General features: G+C 54.1%; 1 protein-coding gene across 3 annotated transcripts in view; it reads left to right on the top strand.

The window, feature by feature from the left end:
* SPIRE2 (spire type actin nucleation factor 2) overlaps positions 1-16,143 on the top strand; it is a 41,773-nt gene extending 25,630 nt beyond the window's left edge. For 2 of the 3 annotated variants that reach the window (XM_003917342.4, XM_009197101.3), the window contains exons 8-15: positions 2,464-2,633; positions 3,286-3,475; positions 4,897-5,009; positions 8,173-8,307; positions 8,474-8,541; positions 13,139-13,166; positions 14,410-14,525; positions 14,891-16,143. In XM_003917342.4, coding sequence (XP_003917391.1) covers positions 2,464-2,633; positions 3,286-3,475; positions 4,897-5,009; positions 8,173-8,307; positions 8,474-8,541; positions 13,139-13,166; positions 14,410-14,525; positions 14,891-15,113 — 1,043 coding nt within the window. In that variant the 3' untranslated portion in view covers positions 15,114-16,143. The remainder of the gene's footprint in view (positions 1-2,463; positions 2,634-3,285; positions 3,476-4,896; positions 5,010-8,172; positions 8,308-8,473; positions 8,542-13,138; positions 13,167-14,409; positions 14,526-14,890) is intronic. The other variant, XR_641758.4, reaches the window with a different exon arrangement.
* The last annotated feature ends 2,729 nt before the right edge of the window (positions 16,144-18,872 follow it).

Raw genomic sequence — 18,872 nt, 5'->3', positions numbered from 1 at the left:
TTGTTTGAGATGGAGTCTCGCTCTGTTGCCCAGGCTGGAGTGCAGTGGTGCTACCTCGGCTCACTGCACCCTCCGCCTCCCAGGTTCAAACGATTCTCATGCCTCAGCCTTCTGGGTAGCTGGGATTAGAGGCACGTGCCACCACGCCTGGCTAATTTTTTGTGGTTTTTTTTGTAGTTTTAGTAGAGACAGGGTTTCACCATATTGGCCAGGCTGGACACAAACTCCTGGGCTCAAGTGAACTGCCTGCCTCGGCCTCCCAAAATGCTGGCATTAAAGGTGTGAACCACTGCACCTGGCCAAAAATAAGAAATTTTGAGGCTGGGCTCAGTAGCTCACGCCTTGTAATCCCAGCACTTTGGGAGGCTGAAGCAGGAGGATCACTTGAGCCCAGGAGTTCGAGACCAGCCTGGGCAATATAGTGAGACCTCATCTCTGCCAAAAATTTCAAAGAAAAATTAGCCAGGTGTGGTGGCACATGGCTGTAATCCCAGGTACTCCAGGGGCTGAGGTGGGAGGATTGCTTGAGCCTGAGAGCTTGGTGCTGCAGTGAGCCATGATCGTACCACTGCCCTCTAGACTGGGTGACAGAGTGAGACCTAGTTTCAAAACAAAAAAAAATCACTTTTGGCCGGTATGATTGGCTCAAGCCTGTGTCGCAGCACTTTGGGAGGCCGGTGTGAGGATCCAGTCAGGAGATCGAGACCATCTGGCGAACACAGTGAAACCCGTCTACTAAAGAAATAAAAATGGCGAGGCCGAGATGGCGAGCCTGTAGTCCCAGCTACTCAGGAGGCTGAGGCGAATGGCATGAACCGGGAATGGAGCTTGCAGTGAGCTGAGATCCGGCCACTGCCTCCAGCTTCGGGTGACCTGTAGCGAGACTCGTCTCAAAAAAAAAAAAAAAAAAAAAAAAATCACTTTTTATGCATCTCATTAAAAACTTCACAAGGCCATTGGAATTTCCTATGTCTTTTTTTTTTTTGAGACCCCGGCTGGAGTGCAGTGGCACCGTTATAGGTCACGTAGCCTCAACCTCTCAGGCTCAAGCGATCCTCCCACCTCAGCCTTTCGAGTAGCTGGGACAATAGGCATGCACCACAACCGGCTAATTTTTGTGTTTTCAGAACTGCGGTCACTCTGTTGCCCAGGCTGGTGTTGAACTTGTGGGCTCAAGTGATCCTTCTGCCTCAGCTTCCCAAAGTGCTGGGATTATGGGTGTGAGCCACCACGCCTAACATGATCTTATACCCTGTTATCCTGGACTTGGCTATGTATTTGCCAGTCTACATAGTTTGCAATAGTACATGGCCACATTTCAGCATTTAGAAGAAAAATAGGGTAAAAAGCAATATTAAACTTTTAAAATGTTTTCTTTCTTTTTTTTTTTTTTGAGACGGAGTTTTGCTCTAGCCGGGCTAGAGTGCAGTGGCGGATCTCAGCTCCACTGCAAGCTCCGCTCCAGGGTTCCGCCATTCCTCCTGCCTCAGCCTGGAGTAGCTGGGACTACAGGCGCCATACCTCGCCCGGCTAGTTTTTTTGTATTTTTAGTAGAGGCGAGGGTTTCCCGTGTTGTAGGATGGTCTCGATCTCACGGCACCAGTGATCACCAGTCTGGCCTCCCAAGTGCTTTGGGATTACAGGCTTGAGCCACTGCAGCCGGCAAATGTTTTTTCTTTTCTTTCTTTTTTTTTTTTTTTTTTTTGGGGGCGTTTCGCTCTTATTTGCCCAGGCTGGAGTGCAGTGACGCGATCTCAGCTCACCACAACCTCTGCCTCCCGGGTTCAAGTGATTCTCCTGCCTCCGCCTCCTGAGTAGCTGGGATTATAGGCACCTCCCACCATGCCCGGCTAATTTTGTATTTTTAGTAGAGACGGGGTTTCACTATGTTGGCCAGGCTGGTCTCAAACTCTCAACCTCAGGTGATCCGCCCGCCGCAGCCTCCCAAAGTGCTGGGATGACAGGCATGAGCCACCGCGCCCGGCCCCAAGACAGGCATTTGTTCAAATGTCTGAGACCTAATTCTCCTTGTGAAAGGTCACTGAGAGCCTTCAGTGCTGCACCATTCCTTACATGAGATGGCAAACTCCAATCCTGCATCTGCTCTGCCTCTGAGACACTAGGCAGATCTCTAGGCTGGAGTTCATTTTCCTTTTTTTTTTTTAAGATGGAGTCTTGCTCTGTCCCCCAGGCTGGAGTGCAGTGGCACAATCTCGGCTCACTGTAACTTCCGCCTCCCGGATTCAAGTGATTATCCTGCCTCAACTTCGTGAGTAGCTGGGATTACAGGTGTGAGCTACGGCGCCCAGCCTAGTTCCTCCTTTTTTTAAATGGCTGGCTAGCCCTCAGTTTTCCCTTCTGCGAAGTCAGGGAATTTAGCCAGCTGGTGCACACAAAGCTGTCAGCTCCTGCCTGCTGTCTCCCCGTTCACTGGCCTGTCCTGCTTGGCTCCCGTCTCCCCAGGGTTTGGGTCTCTGCCCTGCATCCTCAACGCCTGCTCTGGAGATGCCAAGTCCACCTCCTGCATCAACCTGTCGGTCACAGATGCTGGGGGCAGTGCCCAGCGCCCACGGCCCCGTGTGCTGCTCAAGGCACCCACCTTGGCGGAGATGGAGGAAATGAACACATCTGAGGTCAGAGCCCGTGGGTATTAATGGGAGGGTGGGGGCCAAGGAAGTGAGAAGGGCTAAGCTAAGCTGGGGGCAGCAGCGAGTGTGGTGTCCCCTGTCCAGGGGCCCTCCCTTGAAACTGACGTCCTGTCCTAGGAGGAGGCCTGTGGGGCTCGGGCACCCTGCCATCTTGGCCGCTCAGAAGGGTGACTCTGGGAGAGGGCCTGGGCTGCCTCCTCCCACAGACGATGGAAGGCTGACGGCGGAAGTGCCTCGCTGTCTCAGGCCCAGGAAACTGAGCCCCCCACTAGTTGATGTGAAAAGGTGGTCCCAGCGAGGCTCCCTGCCCACCCTGGCTGCCCTGTGAATGGAATGCTTCTCTCTTCACAGAAGGGCTGGTGATGGCCTTGTTGGGGGCCATCCCAGAGGGCTCTGCCTCCATCTGACACTAGACCTGTCAATTTCCAGGACTTTCTAGAAGGCCTTGGGGAAGGGCTTGGTTATTAGGGTGCTTGCCATGAACTGCCCAGAGGCGGGCAGGCTGGGAAGTGGGTGCAGGCTGCCCCACATCGCAGCAGACCCAGCGGCACCCCTGGGTCCTTTGCTTCGGTCCAGGCATGGGCAGGAGGCACTGGTGGGCATTGTTAGGGCAGGGCTGCGTCTGGTGTGTCTGCAGGAAGAAGAGTCTCCGTGTGGGGAGGTGACGCTGAAACGGGACCGCTCCTTCTCAGAGCATGACCTGGCCCAGCTCCGAAGTGAGGTGGCCTCTGGCCTGCAGTCGGCCACCCAGCCCCCAGGAGGGATGGAGCCACCACGGCCCCGAGCTGGCAGCGCACGTGTGTGGAGGCCTGGCGCCCGAGACCAGGGCAAGTGCTGCTTCTCACCCCCGTACCCACCTTCGCCCCCACCCCGACCCATCCTGTGGGCACCCATCCCTCCACCTCAGCCCACGTCTTCCTGAGCAGGCAGCTCCCAGGGACCAAGGGAGCTTGTGCCTGTAAGAGGGCACCACCTCAGGCAGGCATCTCCCTTTAACTTGAAAACTTCTTATTAAGTAATGTATATTTATTGTAAAAATATTTTTTAATATTTAAAAGTAATTCTCATGATTCTATTACCTAGACATAATTATTATTAACATTGGGATATAGAAAGATAGCTAACTAGATGAGTTGATGAGTGATGGACCCTTCTAGTCCTCTGAGAAGGGAGCAGTGTGTCCTTAGTGAACCAGCTGGGCTCGCAGCACATGGCTCTGGAACCTGCGCCATGGTTCCTTCAACTGCTTTTCGCGCTGCTGAGCACAGAATGATTCTTGCTGGCTGTACAGGGCTGCTCCTACCATCGTGAGAGCTGAACTTTACAGAGAGCCCTCGCAACTCAGGGTTCTTGTCACCCCACCCACCACATCCCACCAGGCACGGCCAGGCCTCCTTGTCTGCCTGCGAGGCCAGAGTCTTGGGACAATCACGTTTGGTGGTTATGGCTCCCTTCCCAGTGTTAGGAGGTCCAGGCCAGGCCACTTCCAAACCTCTCGCTTAACCTAGGTCTCCCCCACCTGGAGCTGTGCCTCAGCCTCTTGGAGCTGGTGGAGGGAGGGAGGTCGACCTCCAGCTCCAGTGTGAGGTGTGGACTGTGGGAGGAGGGTCCCGCCCCACGCATCTGTAGTCTGCCTCACTGGTGCTGTAGAACTGCCCACGCCAGCTTGTTCTGGGGCTCAGACACAGGCCACTGGTGCTGTGGGACTGCCCACGCCAGCTCGTTCTGGGGCTCAGACACAGGGACCCTTCGGGGGTCCTGTGGACCCTCTATACCACATGGGCCCCAACGAAAGTCCCAATGTGGAAGCCACACTTTTCACCCTTCACTCTTCTTCTTTTTGAGACAAGGTCTTGCTCTGGTGCCCAGGCTGGAGTGCAGAGGCACCATTATAGCTCACTGCAGCCTTGACCTCCTGGGCTCAAGCAATCCGCCCGCCTCAGCCTCCTGAGTAGCTAGGACTACCAACGTGCTCCACAACACCTGGCTAACTTTTATATTTTTCTCTAGAGATGAGGGTCTCGCTACGTTGCCCAGGGTGGTCTCGAGCTACTGGGCTCAATGTTCCACCCGCCTCGGCCTCCTAACTGCTAGAATTACCTGTGTAGCTACTACGTGGCTGCTTCTCCACTTGACCTTTTGCTTGGTTCCCCTGGAGCCCTCCACAATCTCTGTCATCCCCTCTGCACAGTCCTCCTTACCACAGCTCCTGTCAGGCAGTCCTGACGGAGCCTCTGCTCTCCCCTAGGTACCTGTCCTGCGAGCGTCTCTGACTCCAGCCACCCCCTACTCAGCAACCGGGGCTCCTCCGTGGACAGACCCGAGGCCTCCATGACCCCCGATGCCAAACACCTGTGGCTGGTGAGTGAGGGTGCAGTTGTCATCCAGGGCGACCCAGGAGGCGTCTTTGCGCCCACCTTCCTGCTGCCAGCCAGGTGTTCAGTACTGAGGCCCTGCCTGAGGCATAGTCTGAGCAGTGTCTGGGGGGCGTGGTCCGAGCACCTGTCTGGGGGGCGTGGTCTCAGCGCCTGTCTCAGAGGGCGTGGTCTGAGCGCCTGTCTGGGGGGCGTGGTCTGAGCGCCAGTCTGGGGGGCGTGGTCTGAGCGCCAGTTTGGGAGGCGTGGTCTGAGCGCCTGTCTGGGGGTCTGAGCTCCCAGTCTGGGGGCGTGGTCCATGACGCCAGTCTGGGAGGCGTGGTCTGAGCGCCAGTCTGGGGGGCGTGGTCCGAGCGCCTGTCTCAGAGGGCGTAGTCTGAGCGCCTGTCTGGGGACTGTGGTGCGACTTGATCTGGGGGCGTGGTCCTGGCGCCGGTCTGGGGGCGTGGTCTGACACCTGTCTGGGAGGCGTAGTCTGAGCGCGCCTGTCTGGGAGGGCGGGTCTGAGCGCCTGTCTGGGGGGCGTGGTCCGAGCGCCAGTCCGGGAGGCGTGGTCTGAGCGCCAGTCTGGGAGGCGTGGTCTGAGCGCCTGTCTGGGAGGGCGGGTCTGAGCGCGTCTGGGGGGCGTGGTCCGAGCGCCAGTCTGGGGACTGTGGTCTGAGCGCCGGTCTGGGGGGCGTGGTCTGAACGTCTTCGGGGCGCCAGTGGTGGGGCTGCTGGCCTGCGGCGGTGGTCTCTGCTGCCGCCTGCTGGGGCCGAACTGCACTGCGACCCCGGAGCCTGGAGCCACCTTGCAAGGGACGTCCGGAATTGAAGGGTTCAGTGTGGGGTTAGGGCAGGCGGCGAACCTGCGCGCCCTGTGTGCCTGGAGGTCAGTGTGACGGGGCTTCACTGGGTCGCGACCTTGACTCTGGCCGTGACGCCGCCAGGGTACTGCTCAGCCCCTCTCCCCTCGGTTTCATATCTGACCTGTAATTGTGAGGAGCTCACTTTTGCTGACATCTTGAGGCCACGTGGACGTGAGTTCTAGTGTATGATTTAATCAACTGAGGTAAGGCGAGTGTGCGGCCCGTGGGCCACGCTGGCAGCATGCAGGTGTTGGAGGGATGTGAACGGTGTGGTTGCTGCCACTATTTGAGGTTTTATCAAGAGGCTCAGATGAGAACAGATGTTAAAATGCTTTGAGAACTATGAGCCTTATATAAACGCAAGGCACTGTTCGTATCCCCCACCGAAACGCAGGGCTTGCCCCCTTAGTCTAGGTCGCAGGCCCCGCCGAAATGCAGGGCTTGCCTCATTAGTCTAAGATTAGCTATATATCACTGCATCAAAAGTTACCTCACAATGTAGCATCTTAAAAAAACAAACATGTATTATCTCACACGGTTTCTGAGGGTTGGGACTCCGGCAGTGTCTTCGCCGTGTAGCTCTGGCCCAGGGTCTTCCATGAGGCTGCAGTTAGGATGGCAGTGGGGCCTGCAGTCTCGACTGAAGGCTCAAATGGGAGCTGGAGGAACCACATGAAGTGGCGTCCTCAGCCAGCTGTGAGCAGGAGACGCGAGTGCCCTGCTGTGTATACAGGCCTCTCTCGGGGCTGCTTGGCGATCTCCACAGGGTGGCGGCTGGCATCCCCCAGAGCATGTGGCTCAAGAGTGACCGCCGTGAAAGCCACTGAATATTTGTAGCCAAGTCCAGAAGTGCCACGTTGTCCCAGCTCATTAGGAGCGAGTCACGAAGTCCAGTCTATTCTCGGCCGTGCGCGGTGGCTCAAGCCTGTAATCCCAGCACTTTGGGAGGCCGAGACGGGCGGATCATGAGGTCAGGAGATCGAGACCATCCTGGCTAATACGGTGAAACCCCGTCTCTACTAAAAAATACAAAAAAAATAGCCGGGAGAAGTGGCGGGTGCCTGTAGTCCCAGCTACTCGGGAGGCTGAGGCAGGAGAATGGCGTGAACCCGAGAGGAGGAGCTTGCAGTGAGCTGAGATCCGGCCACTGCACTCCAGCCTGGGTGACAGAGCAAGACTCCGTCTCAAAAAAAAAAAAAGATGACCACAGGTCACATGAGTGGCTCTTTAGCTCTGAAGTCTCAGAAGTGCTTTCTGAGGCGGGGGCTACTGAGCATCACTGAACCTGGCCTTCCATCTGCCCTGGGCTCACAGCCTCACCTGGGGGGCAGGCAGCTGTTCTCTGCACCCGACGTGAGGTCTCCTGGCCACGGACGTTGTTGGCATAACATCTGTGACATCTCAGGTGAACTGTTCAGCTGGAAACAGCACCATCAGGCAACTGGCAACAGAAGCCCAAAGCTCTGGGTGCCTCAGGTCAGAGTGAGGAACAAATGCAAGGGCCGCAGCTCCCCCCAGTACCAGACAGGAGCATGTGTTCCCAGCTCTAGACAGGATAACCCACTGCAAATCCAAAGCAGAGCCCATGGTCCAACTCCATCCGTGTGGCACCTTCATAGATGGTGCCCACCTGCCTTGGCAGAGTAATGACTGACACTGCAAACGCGATGCCGGCATGAGTCATCTCGATGGAGCTGAAATCCAGCCCCGTTTTACAGAAGAGAAAACTGAGGCTTAGAGAGATCAGGTGTCAAGTTCTATGCCAAGCACAGGGAGGCAAAAACAGGACACACTCATCATAATGTGGCCCCAGGAATTGGTGGTCAGGACACAGGAGGTGTGCTGAGTGCAGATGGGCAGATGCAAGCTGGGCCCCAGGAGTGAGGTGGTCTGTTGGAGGCTCCTGGACCTCCCGGATGAGAGGACATCAGCTGCTCAGGGAGGGAGGATTTGAGATGGACTCTGGCTGGTGTGGATCCGCCCATAGTGTGTTTGCAGGGAGGGACACCTTGAACAAACATGGGCTGAGGCGAGTGTGTGTGGAGCGTGGCCAGTGAAGGCTGGGCTGGCTGGCAGGGGCCGCTGGTCATGGGAGGCCTAGCCTGCAGCAGCAGCGCCTCATCAAAGACACGGGGATGGATGGCTGAGGGACAAGTGTTTTAGAAGGTCGCGGGCTTGTTTAGGCTGAGGCCAGGAAGGCGTGAGGGTCCTCAGGGAAGGAGAGCAAGCTGGGGGAGGCTCCCGCGTGGAAGACTTTCTACCTGAGGCCGAGTGAGCACAGCCCCTTGCCCCGTCCCCCAGGAGTTCAGCCACCCCGTGGAGAGCCTTGCGTTGACCGTGGAAGAGGTGATGGACGTGCGCCGTGTGCTGGTGAAGGCCGAGATGGAGAAGTTTTTGCAGAACAAGGAGCTCTTCAGCAGTCTGAAGAAGGGGAAGGTGAGGCTGCCTAGACGTGGGGCTGCTCTCTTGCCTGCTGCGTCGGGGGCGGATCCCGGGACTGTTTGCTCATGATCTGGTTGGGAACCCTGAGGGGCAGCAAGGACAGGGCAGGACCCAGGGAGCTTTGGACAAAGCCGGGCTCTAATCAGGTCTTTCTTGACAGATTTGCTGCTGCTGCCGGGCCAAGTTCCCGCTGTTCTCGTGGCCGCCCACCTGTCTCTTCTGCAAGAGGTGAGCCTTCCCTTTAGCTGCCAGTTCACAAGGGGAGGAGGAGGTGAGAAGCCTCTGGGCAGTGCTGCCCACAGAACTTCCGGTGACTCCAGGAATGTTCTAGCATGTTCCATGGCTGATGAGTCCACAAATATCGTTAGTTGAATGAGGAGTTAAATTTTAAATTTTATTTAAATTAAATGAAACTTAAATAGCTAAGCAACTCCCAGTTTCAGCCAAGATGGGGTAATCGGCATCTTCCACAGCCCCAGAACAAACAGGATATGAAACAATGTTTTGTTTTGTTTTGTTTTTTTGGTTTTTTTTGAGACGGAGTCTGGCTCTGTTGCCCAGGCTGGAGTGCAGTGGCTGGATCTCAGCTCACTGCAAGCCCCGCCTCCCGGGTTCACGCCATTCTCCTGCCTCAGCCTCCCGAGTAGCTGGGACTACAGGCGCCGCCACCTCGCCCGGCTAATTTTTTTTGTATTTTAGTAGAGACGGGGTTTCACCGTGTTAGCCAGGATGGTCTCGATCTCCTGACCTCGTGATCCGCCCGTCTCGGCCTCCCAAAGTGCTGGGATTACAGGCTTGAGCCACCGCGCCCGGCCGAAACAATGTTTTTCAAGACTTTGGACAGCAGGCAACAAAAAGGAAACACAACAGGGCAGGCCTGCCATCACCGCAGTCATTGTCTGGAGAGTTTCTAGGCCATGAGCCACAGCCGCCAGACTCCCGGAATGGAGGAAATCAGGGATACCACAGCAGCTTGAATCCCCCATGCAGAACTCCAGAGGAGAGGGCTGCGTGGAGAAAGCCTCAGAGAAGGCCCTCTCTCTGAAGGAAATGACTGAAGGCTGCAAAACATTTCTCCTAAAGCAGAGATTGACAAACTATAGCAGAGATTGACAAACTATAGCCACGGGCCCAATCTGGTCCTCCGCCTGTTTGGCGAGTAAAGTCTCGTTGGAACACAGCCACACCCATTTGTTACTCGCTCAGCCACGCCTAAAAGGTTTATTCTCTGGCCCTTTACAGAAAAAATTTACCTTCCCTTGTTATAAAGATCTGAAGGAACAGTGCTCAGGGCCAGGAATGAATAACATCCGTTTCCACCAGCCACAGCCAGAAATGTCGTGATTCACATGGCACTAACCGGAATGCACACGAAGGCCTGGCCTCACTAATGTGGAATAAGTAGCCCAAAGTGAGTGTTGCTCCAGGCCTGACTGATAAATCATAAAAGCAAGACCTGAAAGGATCAAACTGTTCACAGATATCTTAACTGATTCTGAGAACAAAGCTCAAGAACAAGACTTTTTTAAAAACAAACAAAAAAACAAAGCAGTACTCAGCAAGATAAAATGTCTGGCATCTGATCAAAGATTACCAGGCAGGCAAAAAAGACAAAATTAATTACAATGTATTGTGGGTTCTGTAACACACGTATAAGTAGTGTTGACAACAATAGTTAGCATTAAGGCCAGGGAGAGGAGAAAATTGGAAGTATACTTCTTTTTTTTTGTTTTTGAGATGGAGTCTTGCTCTGTCGCCCAGGCTGGAGTGCAGTGGCGCAATCTCGGCTCACTGCAAGCTCCGCCTCCCGGGTTCACGCCATTCTCCTGCCTCAGCCTCCCGAGTAGCTGGGACTACAGGCGCCTGCCACCTCGCCCGGCTAGTTATTTGTATTTTTAGTAGAGACGGGGTTTCACGGTGTTAGCCAGGATGGTCTCGATCTCCTGACCTCGTAATCCACCCGTCTCAGCCTCCCAAAGTGCTGGGATTACAGGCGTAAGCCACTGCGTCCGGCCAGAAGTACACTATTTTAAGGTTCACTATGATAAGGTGAATCACTATGATAAGGTATAGTAAGGTGTTATATATGCAATACAAATATTACTTAAAGGTAGACTGTGATAAGTTAAAGATGTATACTGTAAGTCCTAAAGCAACCACTAAAACAAAACAGTTACAGCTAATAAGCCAACAAAGGAGATAAGATGGAACTATAAATATTAATTAATCCAAAAAAAGGTAGGAAAAGAAGGGGAACAAATAAATGAGTCAAAAAGAAAACAAATAGCAAGATGTCAGACTTAAACACAACTTATCTAGCATCACATTAACTGTAAATGATCTGAACAACCCAAGTAAAAGCTAGAGTTTCCCAGACTGAATAAAAAAGTAAGGCTGGGGCCGGGCGTGGTGGCTCACACCTGTAATCCCAGCACTTTGGGAGGCTGAGGCGGGCGGATCACGAGGTCGGGAGGTTGAGACCAAACTGGCCAACATGGTGAAACCCTGTCTCTACTAAAAATAGAAAAAAATAGTCGGGCGTGGTGGTGGGCGCCTGTGGTCCCAGCTACTTGGGAGGCTGAGGCAGGAGAATTGCTTGAACCTGGGAGGTGGAGCTTGCAGTGAGCTGAGATCGTACCACTGTACTCCAACCTGGGTGACAGAGGGAGACTGTCTCAAATAAATAAATAAATAAAGTTAAGGCTGGGTATGGTAGCTCATGCCTATAATCCCAGCACTTTGGGAGGCTGAGGTGGGAGGATCACTTAAGCCAAGGAGGTCAAGGCTGCAGTGAGCTATGATGGTGTCACTGTACTCTAGCCTGGGTGACAGAGCAAGACCCTGTCTGGGGGAAAAAAAAAATCACCTCATTTTATCTGTAAAATTATGTATATTTCTGTTGATATATGCTTGGAAAAGCCTGGAGGATGGAAACCATTACTAGCAGGGATCATTTCTGAGGATGTAGTGTCCAAATTTTAATTCTCTCATGTTTGAATTTTTTTTTTTTTTTTTTTTGAGACGGAGTTTCGCTATTGTTCCCCATGCTGGAGTGCAATGCCGCAATCTCGGCTCACCGCAACCTCCGCCTCCCAGGTTCAAGTGATTCTCCTGCCTCAGCCTCACGACTAGCTGGGATTACAGGCATGCGTCACCACACCTGGGTAAATTTGTATTTTTATTAGAGATGGGGTTCCTCCATGTTGGTCAGGCTGGTCTCCAACTCCCGACCTCAGGTGATCCGCCCGCCTCAGCCTCCCAAAGTGCTGGGATTACAGGGGTGAGCCACTGCGCCCAGCCTTGCAATTTTTTTTTTTTTTTTTTTAGACAGAGTCTTGCTCTGTCACCCAGGTTGGAGTGCAGTGGCACGATCTCAGCTCACTGCAAGCTCCACCTCACGAGTTCACACCATTTCCTGCCTCAGCTTCCCGAGTAGCTGGGACTACAGGTGCCTGCCACCAGGCCCGGCTAATTTTTTTGTATTTTTAGTAGAGACGGGGTTTCACCATGTTAGCCAAGATGGTCTCCATCTCCTGACCTCGTGATCTGCCCGCCTCTGCCTCCCAAAGTGCTGGGATTACAGGTTTGAGCCACCACGCCCAGCCTTGAATTTTTCATAAGAAGGTATTTATTTTTGAAGTCAGATACGGGGATTAAAACAAAATTGACTCACCTTTTAAAACTGAGCATCTCAATTGAGGCCCCTCTGGCTTCCATGGTGCTTTTACGGTGAGTAGTGTCAGGCACACATCAATGTCTACGCGTCATCTTAGAAGGAATCTTAGATGTCTTTCCGAGACAATGTGCAGGTTTTTTTTTTTTTTTTGAGACAGAGTCTCTCTCTGTCACCTAGGCTGAAGTGCAGTGGCATGATCTCGGCTCACTGCAACTTCCGCCTCCTGGGTTCAAGCAATTCTCTGCCTCAGCCTCCCGAGTAGCTGGGATTACAGACACCCGCCACCACGCCCAGCTAATTTATTGTATTTTTAGTAGAGACAGGGTTTCACCATCTTGGCCAGGCCGATCTTGAACACCTGACCTCGTGATCCACCCGCCTTGGCCTCCCAAAGTGCTGGGATTACAGGTGTGAGCCACCGTGCCCGGATGACAGTGTGCAGTTTTTAAAAGACCCTTATAGGTTTTTGTTTTTAAACATTCCAAAAGTATGTGACCCATCATGCCTCAGTTCAGAAACAAAAATCTGCTTAAAAGGGACTTTTACCACCACTATTTTTCTTTTTTTATTGAGACAGAGTCTCGCTCAGTCCCCCAGGCTGGAGTGCAGTGGCATGATCTCAGCTCACTGCAACCTCCACTTCCTGGGTTCATGCCATTCTCCTGTCTCAGCCCACCAAGTAGCTGGGATTACAGGTGCCTGCAGCCACGCCCAACTAATTTTTGTATTTTTAATAGGAACGGGGTTTCACCTTGTTGGTCTCGAACTCCTGACCTCAGGTGATCCACCTGCCTTGGCCTCCTAAAGTGCTGGGATTACAGGCGTAAGCTACCACGTCTGGCCCAACACCACTATTTTTCAACCTTACTCTATATCCTGCCAGTTGGCAACAGAAAACTTGGTAGGAGAAAGCTCCTGCAGCCAACCTTCCTAAGAGAACGCTGAGGGGCACATATATTTTGGGTGGATACCTAAGTATAAAGAAAAGCAAGATTTTGGAGTAAAATAAAGCACTGAAGTAACCAAGCATCAAGCAGAAGGCAAGGACGGTTTGAACTGGGATGTGTGGAGGCTGGAATGTGAGTTTCTCAGCTGTTTCTTCGTGGGTTTCCTCCCTGCTGACACTGCATTTCCTCTGTTCCCTTCCAGAGCTGTCTGCACTTCCTGTAGCATAAAGGTGAGGACCACGTGGGATCTGGGTTCTGAGCTAGGTAGATGAGGGGCTCCACTGGCTTTGATTGGAGGTGTTGGATGATGCTGCCCTCACCAGGCACCTCATTCATCTCCCTTCAGCAGAATCCATTCCCATACTTTCCAAGATAGTGTGCAGTTTTTAAAGACCCTTATAGGTTGTTTTTAAACATTCCACTTTAGTAGCCTGGTACCAAAAAACCCTTCACTTCCCCTCTAAAAGTCCTAGCTTCTTACATTCTATAACTTTTTGGGTGTTTTAGGAGGGGCTCCTTATTGCAGTTGGGGTGTGTGCTCACGTGCAGGTACACAGAGGTAAAGGGATCCTAACATTTAAAAGTATGTCAGCTGGGCATGGTGGCTCATACCTGTAATCCCAGCACTTTGGGAGGCCGATGAGGCTGGCAGACTACTTGAGACCAGCCTGGCCAACATGGTGAAACCCTATTTCTACTAAAAATACAAAAAAATTAGCTGCGTATGGTGGCACGCACCTGTAATCCTAGCTACTCAGGAGGCTGAGGCTTGAGAATTACTTGAACCCGGGAGGTGGAGGCCACAGTGAGCTATGACCGCACCACTGCACTCCAGCCTGGGTGACAGAGACTCCGTCTCAGAAAGATAAAATAAAATACAAATAAAAGTATGTCACCAGCCAGGTGCGGTGGCTCATGCCTGCCGTTCCCGCACTTTGGGAGGCTGAGGTGGGAGGCTATCTTGAGCACAGAAGTTCAAGGGTGCAGTGAGTGTGGCTGTGCCTCTGCACTCCAGCCTGGGCAAGAGAGCAAGACCTTGTCTTAAAAAAAAAAAAAAAAATTATATATATGTATGTTACCCCTCAGGCCTCAGTTCAGAAGCAAGACTTTTACTACCACTATTTTAAAAGTCTTACTCTATATCCTGCCATTTGGCAATGGAGAAGCTTCCACCGCATCCATGTTAAATGTGGATTATGTGCAGTGCATGGTGGTAGATCTGTATGGTATAAAAAGGGACGGTTTGTGCCCTCTAAGAAGCCCCTGCCCAGATGAGCAGCAGGCAGGAATCACGTGCCAGTCTTCAGACAAAAGGCACAGAGGAGACATCGGAGAGCGTAGGGACAGCAAATACTCTCCAGGCAGCTCTGGCTGCCACGCAGGTCCCAGATTGGGGAGGTTCCTTAGCACTGAGTGCACCCTGAATGTGTCTGTGGGGATGCCTGGCTCACACCTCCTCCCTCTGTGCTGCAGATGAAGATGCCTTCTAAGAAGTTTGGACACATCCCTGTCTACACACTGGGCTTTGAGAGTCCTCAGAGGGCATCAGCTGCCAAAACCACGCCAGTCCAGAGAAGAGACACCTTTCAGTGCGTTCTTTGCCTTGTGCTGAGTCGCTGCGGTGGTCGAGCGTGGACAGGAACTTGGGAGCTGGGGTGGAGGGGCTGGCTTTGTCTCTGTGTGCTAGGACACCCCAAGGAAATGGAAATCCAAGGCAGAGACAGATCATTTTGTAGGGCTCTGGGAGGCTGAGTCGTATGAGATGGAAACTGGCCTTGGGTGGTCAGGGAAGTCTTTGCTGAGATGAACGCTGCTAGCTGTGTTTGCTGCCTGAGGGCCAAGGGGAGGCCTAGGGTGAAAGGCAGCCAGGAGGGGGCTGTGGGATGCACAGTCAGGGAGGGGGTGTTGCACTCTGGCTGGCTCCTCTACCTGACTGCCCTCTGCCGCCCCCCAGATCTCTGCAAGGGCCACAGTGGCAGAGCGTGGAGGAGGCGTTCCCCCACATCTACGCCCACGGCTGTGTCCTGAAGGATGTCTGCAGTGAGTGCACCAGCTTTGTGGCCGACGTGGTGCGTTCCAGCCGCAAGAGCGTGGATGTCCTCAACACTACGCCACGACGCAGTCGCCAGACCCAATCCCTCTACATCCCTAACACCAGGACTCTTGACTTCAAGTGACAGCCCCAGCAGGCCAGGCCTCCAGGAGGCACCAGGCAGGCCCTGTACCAGGCTAGGACGCTCTGAGCTGTGCATGTACATATATACATATATAGATACATTTATAATATATATACACAGCCTATATATTTATATACACCGTTTCCTGGCCCCAGAGCTCATTTGGGTTCAGGCGCACTTCAGAACCCTCCCTGGGGGAGGCTGTTTCTTCTCAGGATTCCTTGCCAGGGAGGAAGGGGAGGGAGGGGGTGGGTTTTCTCACTGAGGGGAGAGAGCAGAAGGTTCTAGATCCCAGCACAGACTGCATCCCATGTTCCCATTCTCTTCTCCATCCCCAGGAATGAGAACAGCAGCTTTCCCTCCACAGTGAACGTCTAGGTGGGGATAGGGTATCTTGGCTCCCAGCTGGACCAGAGCGCCCTGCCTGCCTCTGCTCTCCCTTTGTGGGCACTCGGGCAGCAGAAGCACCTGGAAGTCTCTGAGTGGGCGGGGTCCCCGTGAGAGGCACCCCCCGCCTCTGTTTGAAAGGTCTGGCCAGGCTCACGCCTATAATCCCAGCACTTTGGGAGGCTGAGGGAGGATCACCTGAGGTCAGGAGTTTGAGACCAGCCTGGCCAACATGATGATATTTCGTCTCTACTGAAAATGCAAAAATTAGCCAGGCATAGTGGCAGGTGCCTGTAATCCCAGCTACATGGGAGGCTGAGGTAGGAGAATCACTTGAACCCAAGAGCTTGCAGTGAGCTGAGACTGTGCCACTGCACTCCAGCCTGGGCAACAGAGGGAGACTCTGTCTCAAAAAAAAAAAAAAAAAAAAATCTGTGCCACGCTGCTCCCTGCCCTTTCCCTGGGGTCCAAACCACATCTGTCCTGCCCCTCCTCCCCTCCCACTCTCTGGTGCTGTCCTCACTCGCCTCTGGCCCAGAGGCTCCTGAAGACGCTGGGTGGTCCCAGTACAGGGAGGAGCGGCTGTCAATCTGTGCACGTGGCCACTCTTGGCCTAATAAAGGATGTCTCACAGTCTTCTGTCTGGGATGTGCACTGAGGATTCACCCAGCATGGCAGTGGGCATGTTCTCCGAAGGCTGAAGCTGGGCTTGAGGGGCCACCTGCCCTCAAGGACGAGGAAAGGCACAGTCAGGTGCCCACCAGGTGAGAGCTCCAGGCCTGTTCTGTCCGTGCAGCCCTGGCTGGCTCTACCAGCTTCATAGTCCTGCCCACCTCAGTCAGGGCTGCATGCGGACAGCACAGACTACTGCCCATCAGCTCCTCGGGCCACACCTGCTGGCCTGGGGGACGCTTTGGTCTCATTTCCCAGATCCCTGTTGTTCTTCAGGGTGAGGGCTCCCAGGCCGGAGGTGTGACTGCAGGCTCTAGACGGGCCCTGTGCTGAGTGCTGTCTGCTCACCTGTGCCCGGCTCCGCCTCTTACAGGGCCCTGCCCTGCTCCTCCGGGAGGTTCTGCCATCATCTCACCTTACAGATGAGGGAACTGAGGCTCAACGAGGTGAAATAATTTGGCCAAAGATACAGCTCACCCAGGAACTTTGACCCCAGGCTAAAATGCTGGCTGTGGAGCCTGGAGGTCAGGAGGGACCTGACTTGCAACAGATGGCCCAAGGGAGTAGTAATATCAAACAGCTGGGTCCAGGAAATCCAAACACGCAAAATTAGAGCCCCCAGTAAAAATAGCCAGCTTCGGGCCGGGCACGGTGGCTCAAGCCTGTAATCCCAGCATTCAGGGAGGCCGCAGGACGGCTGATCACGAGGTCAGGAGATCGAGACCATCCTGGCTAACACGGTGAAACCCCCGCTCTACTAAAAATACTTAAAACCAGCCGGGCGAGGTGGCTGGCTTCAGAAGTCCCAGCTACCGGGAGGCCGAGGCAGGAGAATGGGCGTAAACCCGGGAGGCGGAGCTTGCAGTGAGCTGAGATCCGCCACTGCACTCCCGGCCATGACAGAGCCAGACCGCCTCAAAAAAAAAAAAAAAAAAAAAAAAAAAAATAGCCAGCTTCGGCTGGGCACTGTGGTCAAGTCAATCCCAAAGACTGAGTGTCGGCATGGCGGGATCACAAGGTCATCAGAGATTGAGACCATCCTGGCTAACACGGTGCCTCGGCCTCTACTAAAGGCGAAAATTAGCCGTGAGGTGGCGGGCGCCGTAGTCCCAGCTACTCGGGAGGCTGAGGCAGGAGAATGAGCAACCCGGGAGGCGGAGCAGTGAGTCGAGATCGGAAGACTGCACCCAGCCTGGGGCACAGAGCAAGACTACCAAAAAAAAAAAGCCAGCTTCTCTAGCACATGTGTAAGTACTTCATGGACTCTCTGGCCTATATTTTTATTCCTGTTTAAAAATAAGACGCACAGAGAGGGTCAGCAATCTCCTCTGGTCACACAGCCAGCAATAAGCTAATGTGTAGTGCTTGGTAAGGACGACTGTTGTTCTGGTTCTACAGGGGCTCACACTGCCTATCATGGGGAGACTGGGTTCTAATTCATACAGCAACACTTGGAAATGAAAGCCCACGTTAAAACCCTAACCAGTGCTGGGTGCGGTGGTTCATGCCTGTAATCCCAGCACTTTTGGAGGGTGAGGCAGGCGGATCACTTGAGGTCAGGAGTTTGAGACCAGCCTGGTCAACATGGTGAAACCCCATCTGTACTAAAAGTACAAAAATTAGCCGGGCATGGTGACGCATGCCTGTAGTCCCAGCTACTCGGGAAGCTGAGGCAGGAGAATTGCTTGAGCCTGGGAGATGGAGGTTGCAGTGAGCCGAGATCGCGCCACTGCACTCCAGCCTGGGAAACAGAGCAAGACGCCATCTCAGAAAATAAAATAAAACCCTAACACCCTAACCCATCCTGGGAGGGGCCAGGGCGGCCCACCAGGGCTGCTTCCTCGGTTCATGAAGCCGCGGTAAGTTGAGCAGCAGGCTGCTGGTACCTGTCTTCTCTGTGCCCTCCTGCCCCCGTGTCCCCAACCCCCGGCACAGGAAGCTGTGCCATCCGCCCACTGAACCGAGCCCTATCTCAGCCTCATCTACTTTATTTTTGTTTTTCTTTTTTCTGAGACAGGGTCTGGCTCTGTGGCCCAGACTGGAGTGCAGTGTCACGATCTCGGCTCACTGCAGCCTCAGCCTCCCGAGTAGCTGGGATGACAGGCGTGCCCGGCCACACCCGGCTAATTTTTGTATTTTTAGTAGAGACTGTTTCACCATGTTGCCCACGCTGGTCTCGAACTCCTGACCTCAGGTGATCCGCCCACCTCGGCCTCCCATAGTGCTGGGATTACAAGCGCCAGCACCGCGCCCGGCCCTTAGATCGTGACAAACGCGGGCGGCCTGTCCTGGAACTGCTCAGAACCACTGTCGCTAACGAGGCCTCAGGCGGGCAGCGAGGGCCGCGTCCCTCACTGGTGCCCGAGGGGCGGCGGCTTCAGGCCAGGGCAGAGGTGGGCATCGACGGCTAGATCACTCGAATGACACCGTGACACGAAAAGACCAACTAGCAGCGTCCGGGACGCAGCTGAAATGCTCCAGGCCCGCAGCGGGGACAGCCCCTGGCGGGTGGCCCTGGCGGGCCGAACGCGGCTGCGGGTTCCGGACCACACGGATGGGCAAGGCCGGGCAAGGCCGACTGTCGCCGGCTGCGCGCCTCTTACCCCGCATCAAAGCCCGTCATCCCCGCGAGGCACCTCGCCAAGCCAGAGGCCCACGGCGCGCAGGCACCCGGCTTTCCCGAGACCTGGCCCGGACCCA

This window comes from Papio anubis, chromosome 18 (assembly GCF_008728515.1).
Source record: "Papio anubis isolate 15944 chromosome 18, Panubis1.0, whole genome shotgun sequence".
Classification (NCBI taxonomy): Eukaryota; Metazoa; Chordata; class Mammalia; order Primates; family Cercopithecidae; genus Papio; species Papio anubis.
This window is presented reverse-complemented; position numbering and strand designations above follow the sequence as displayed.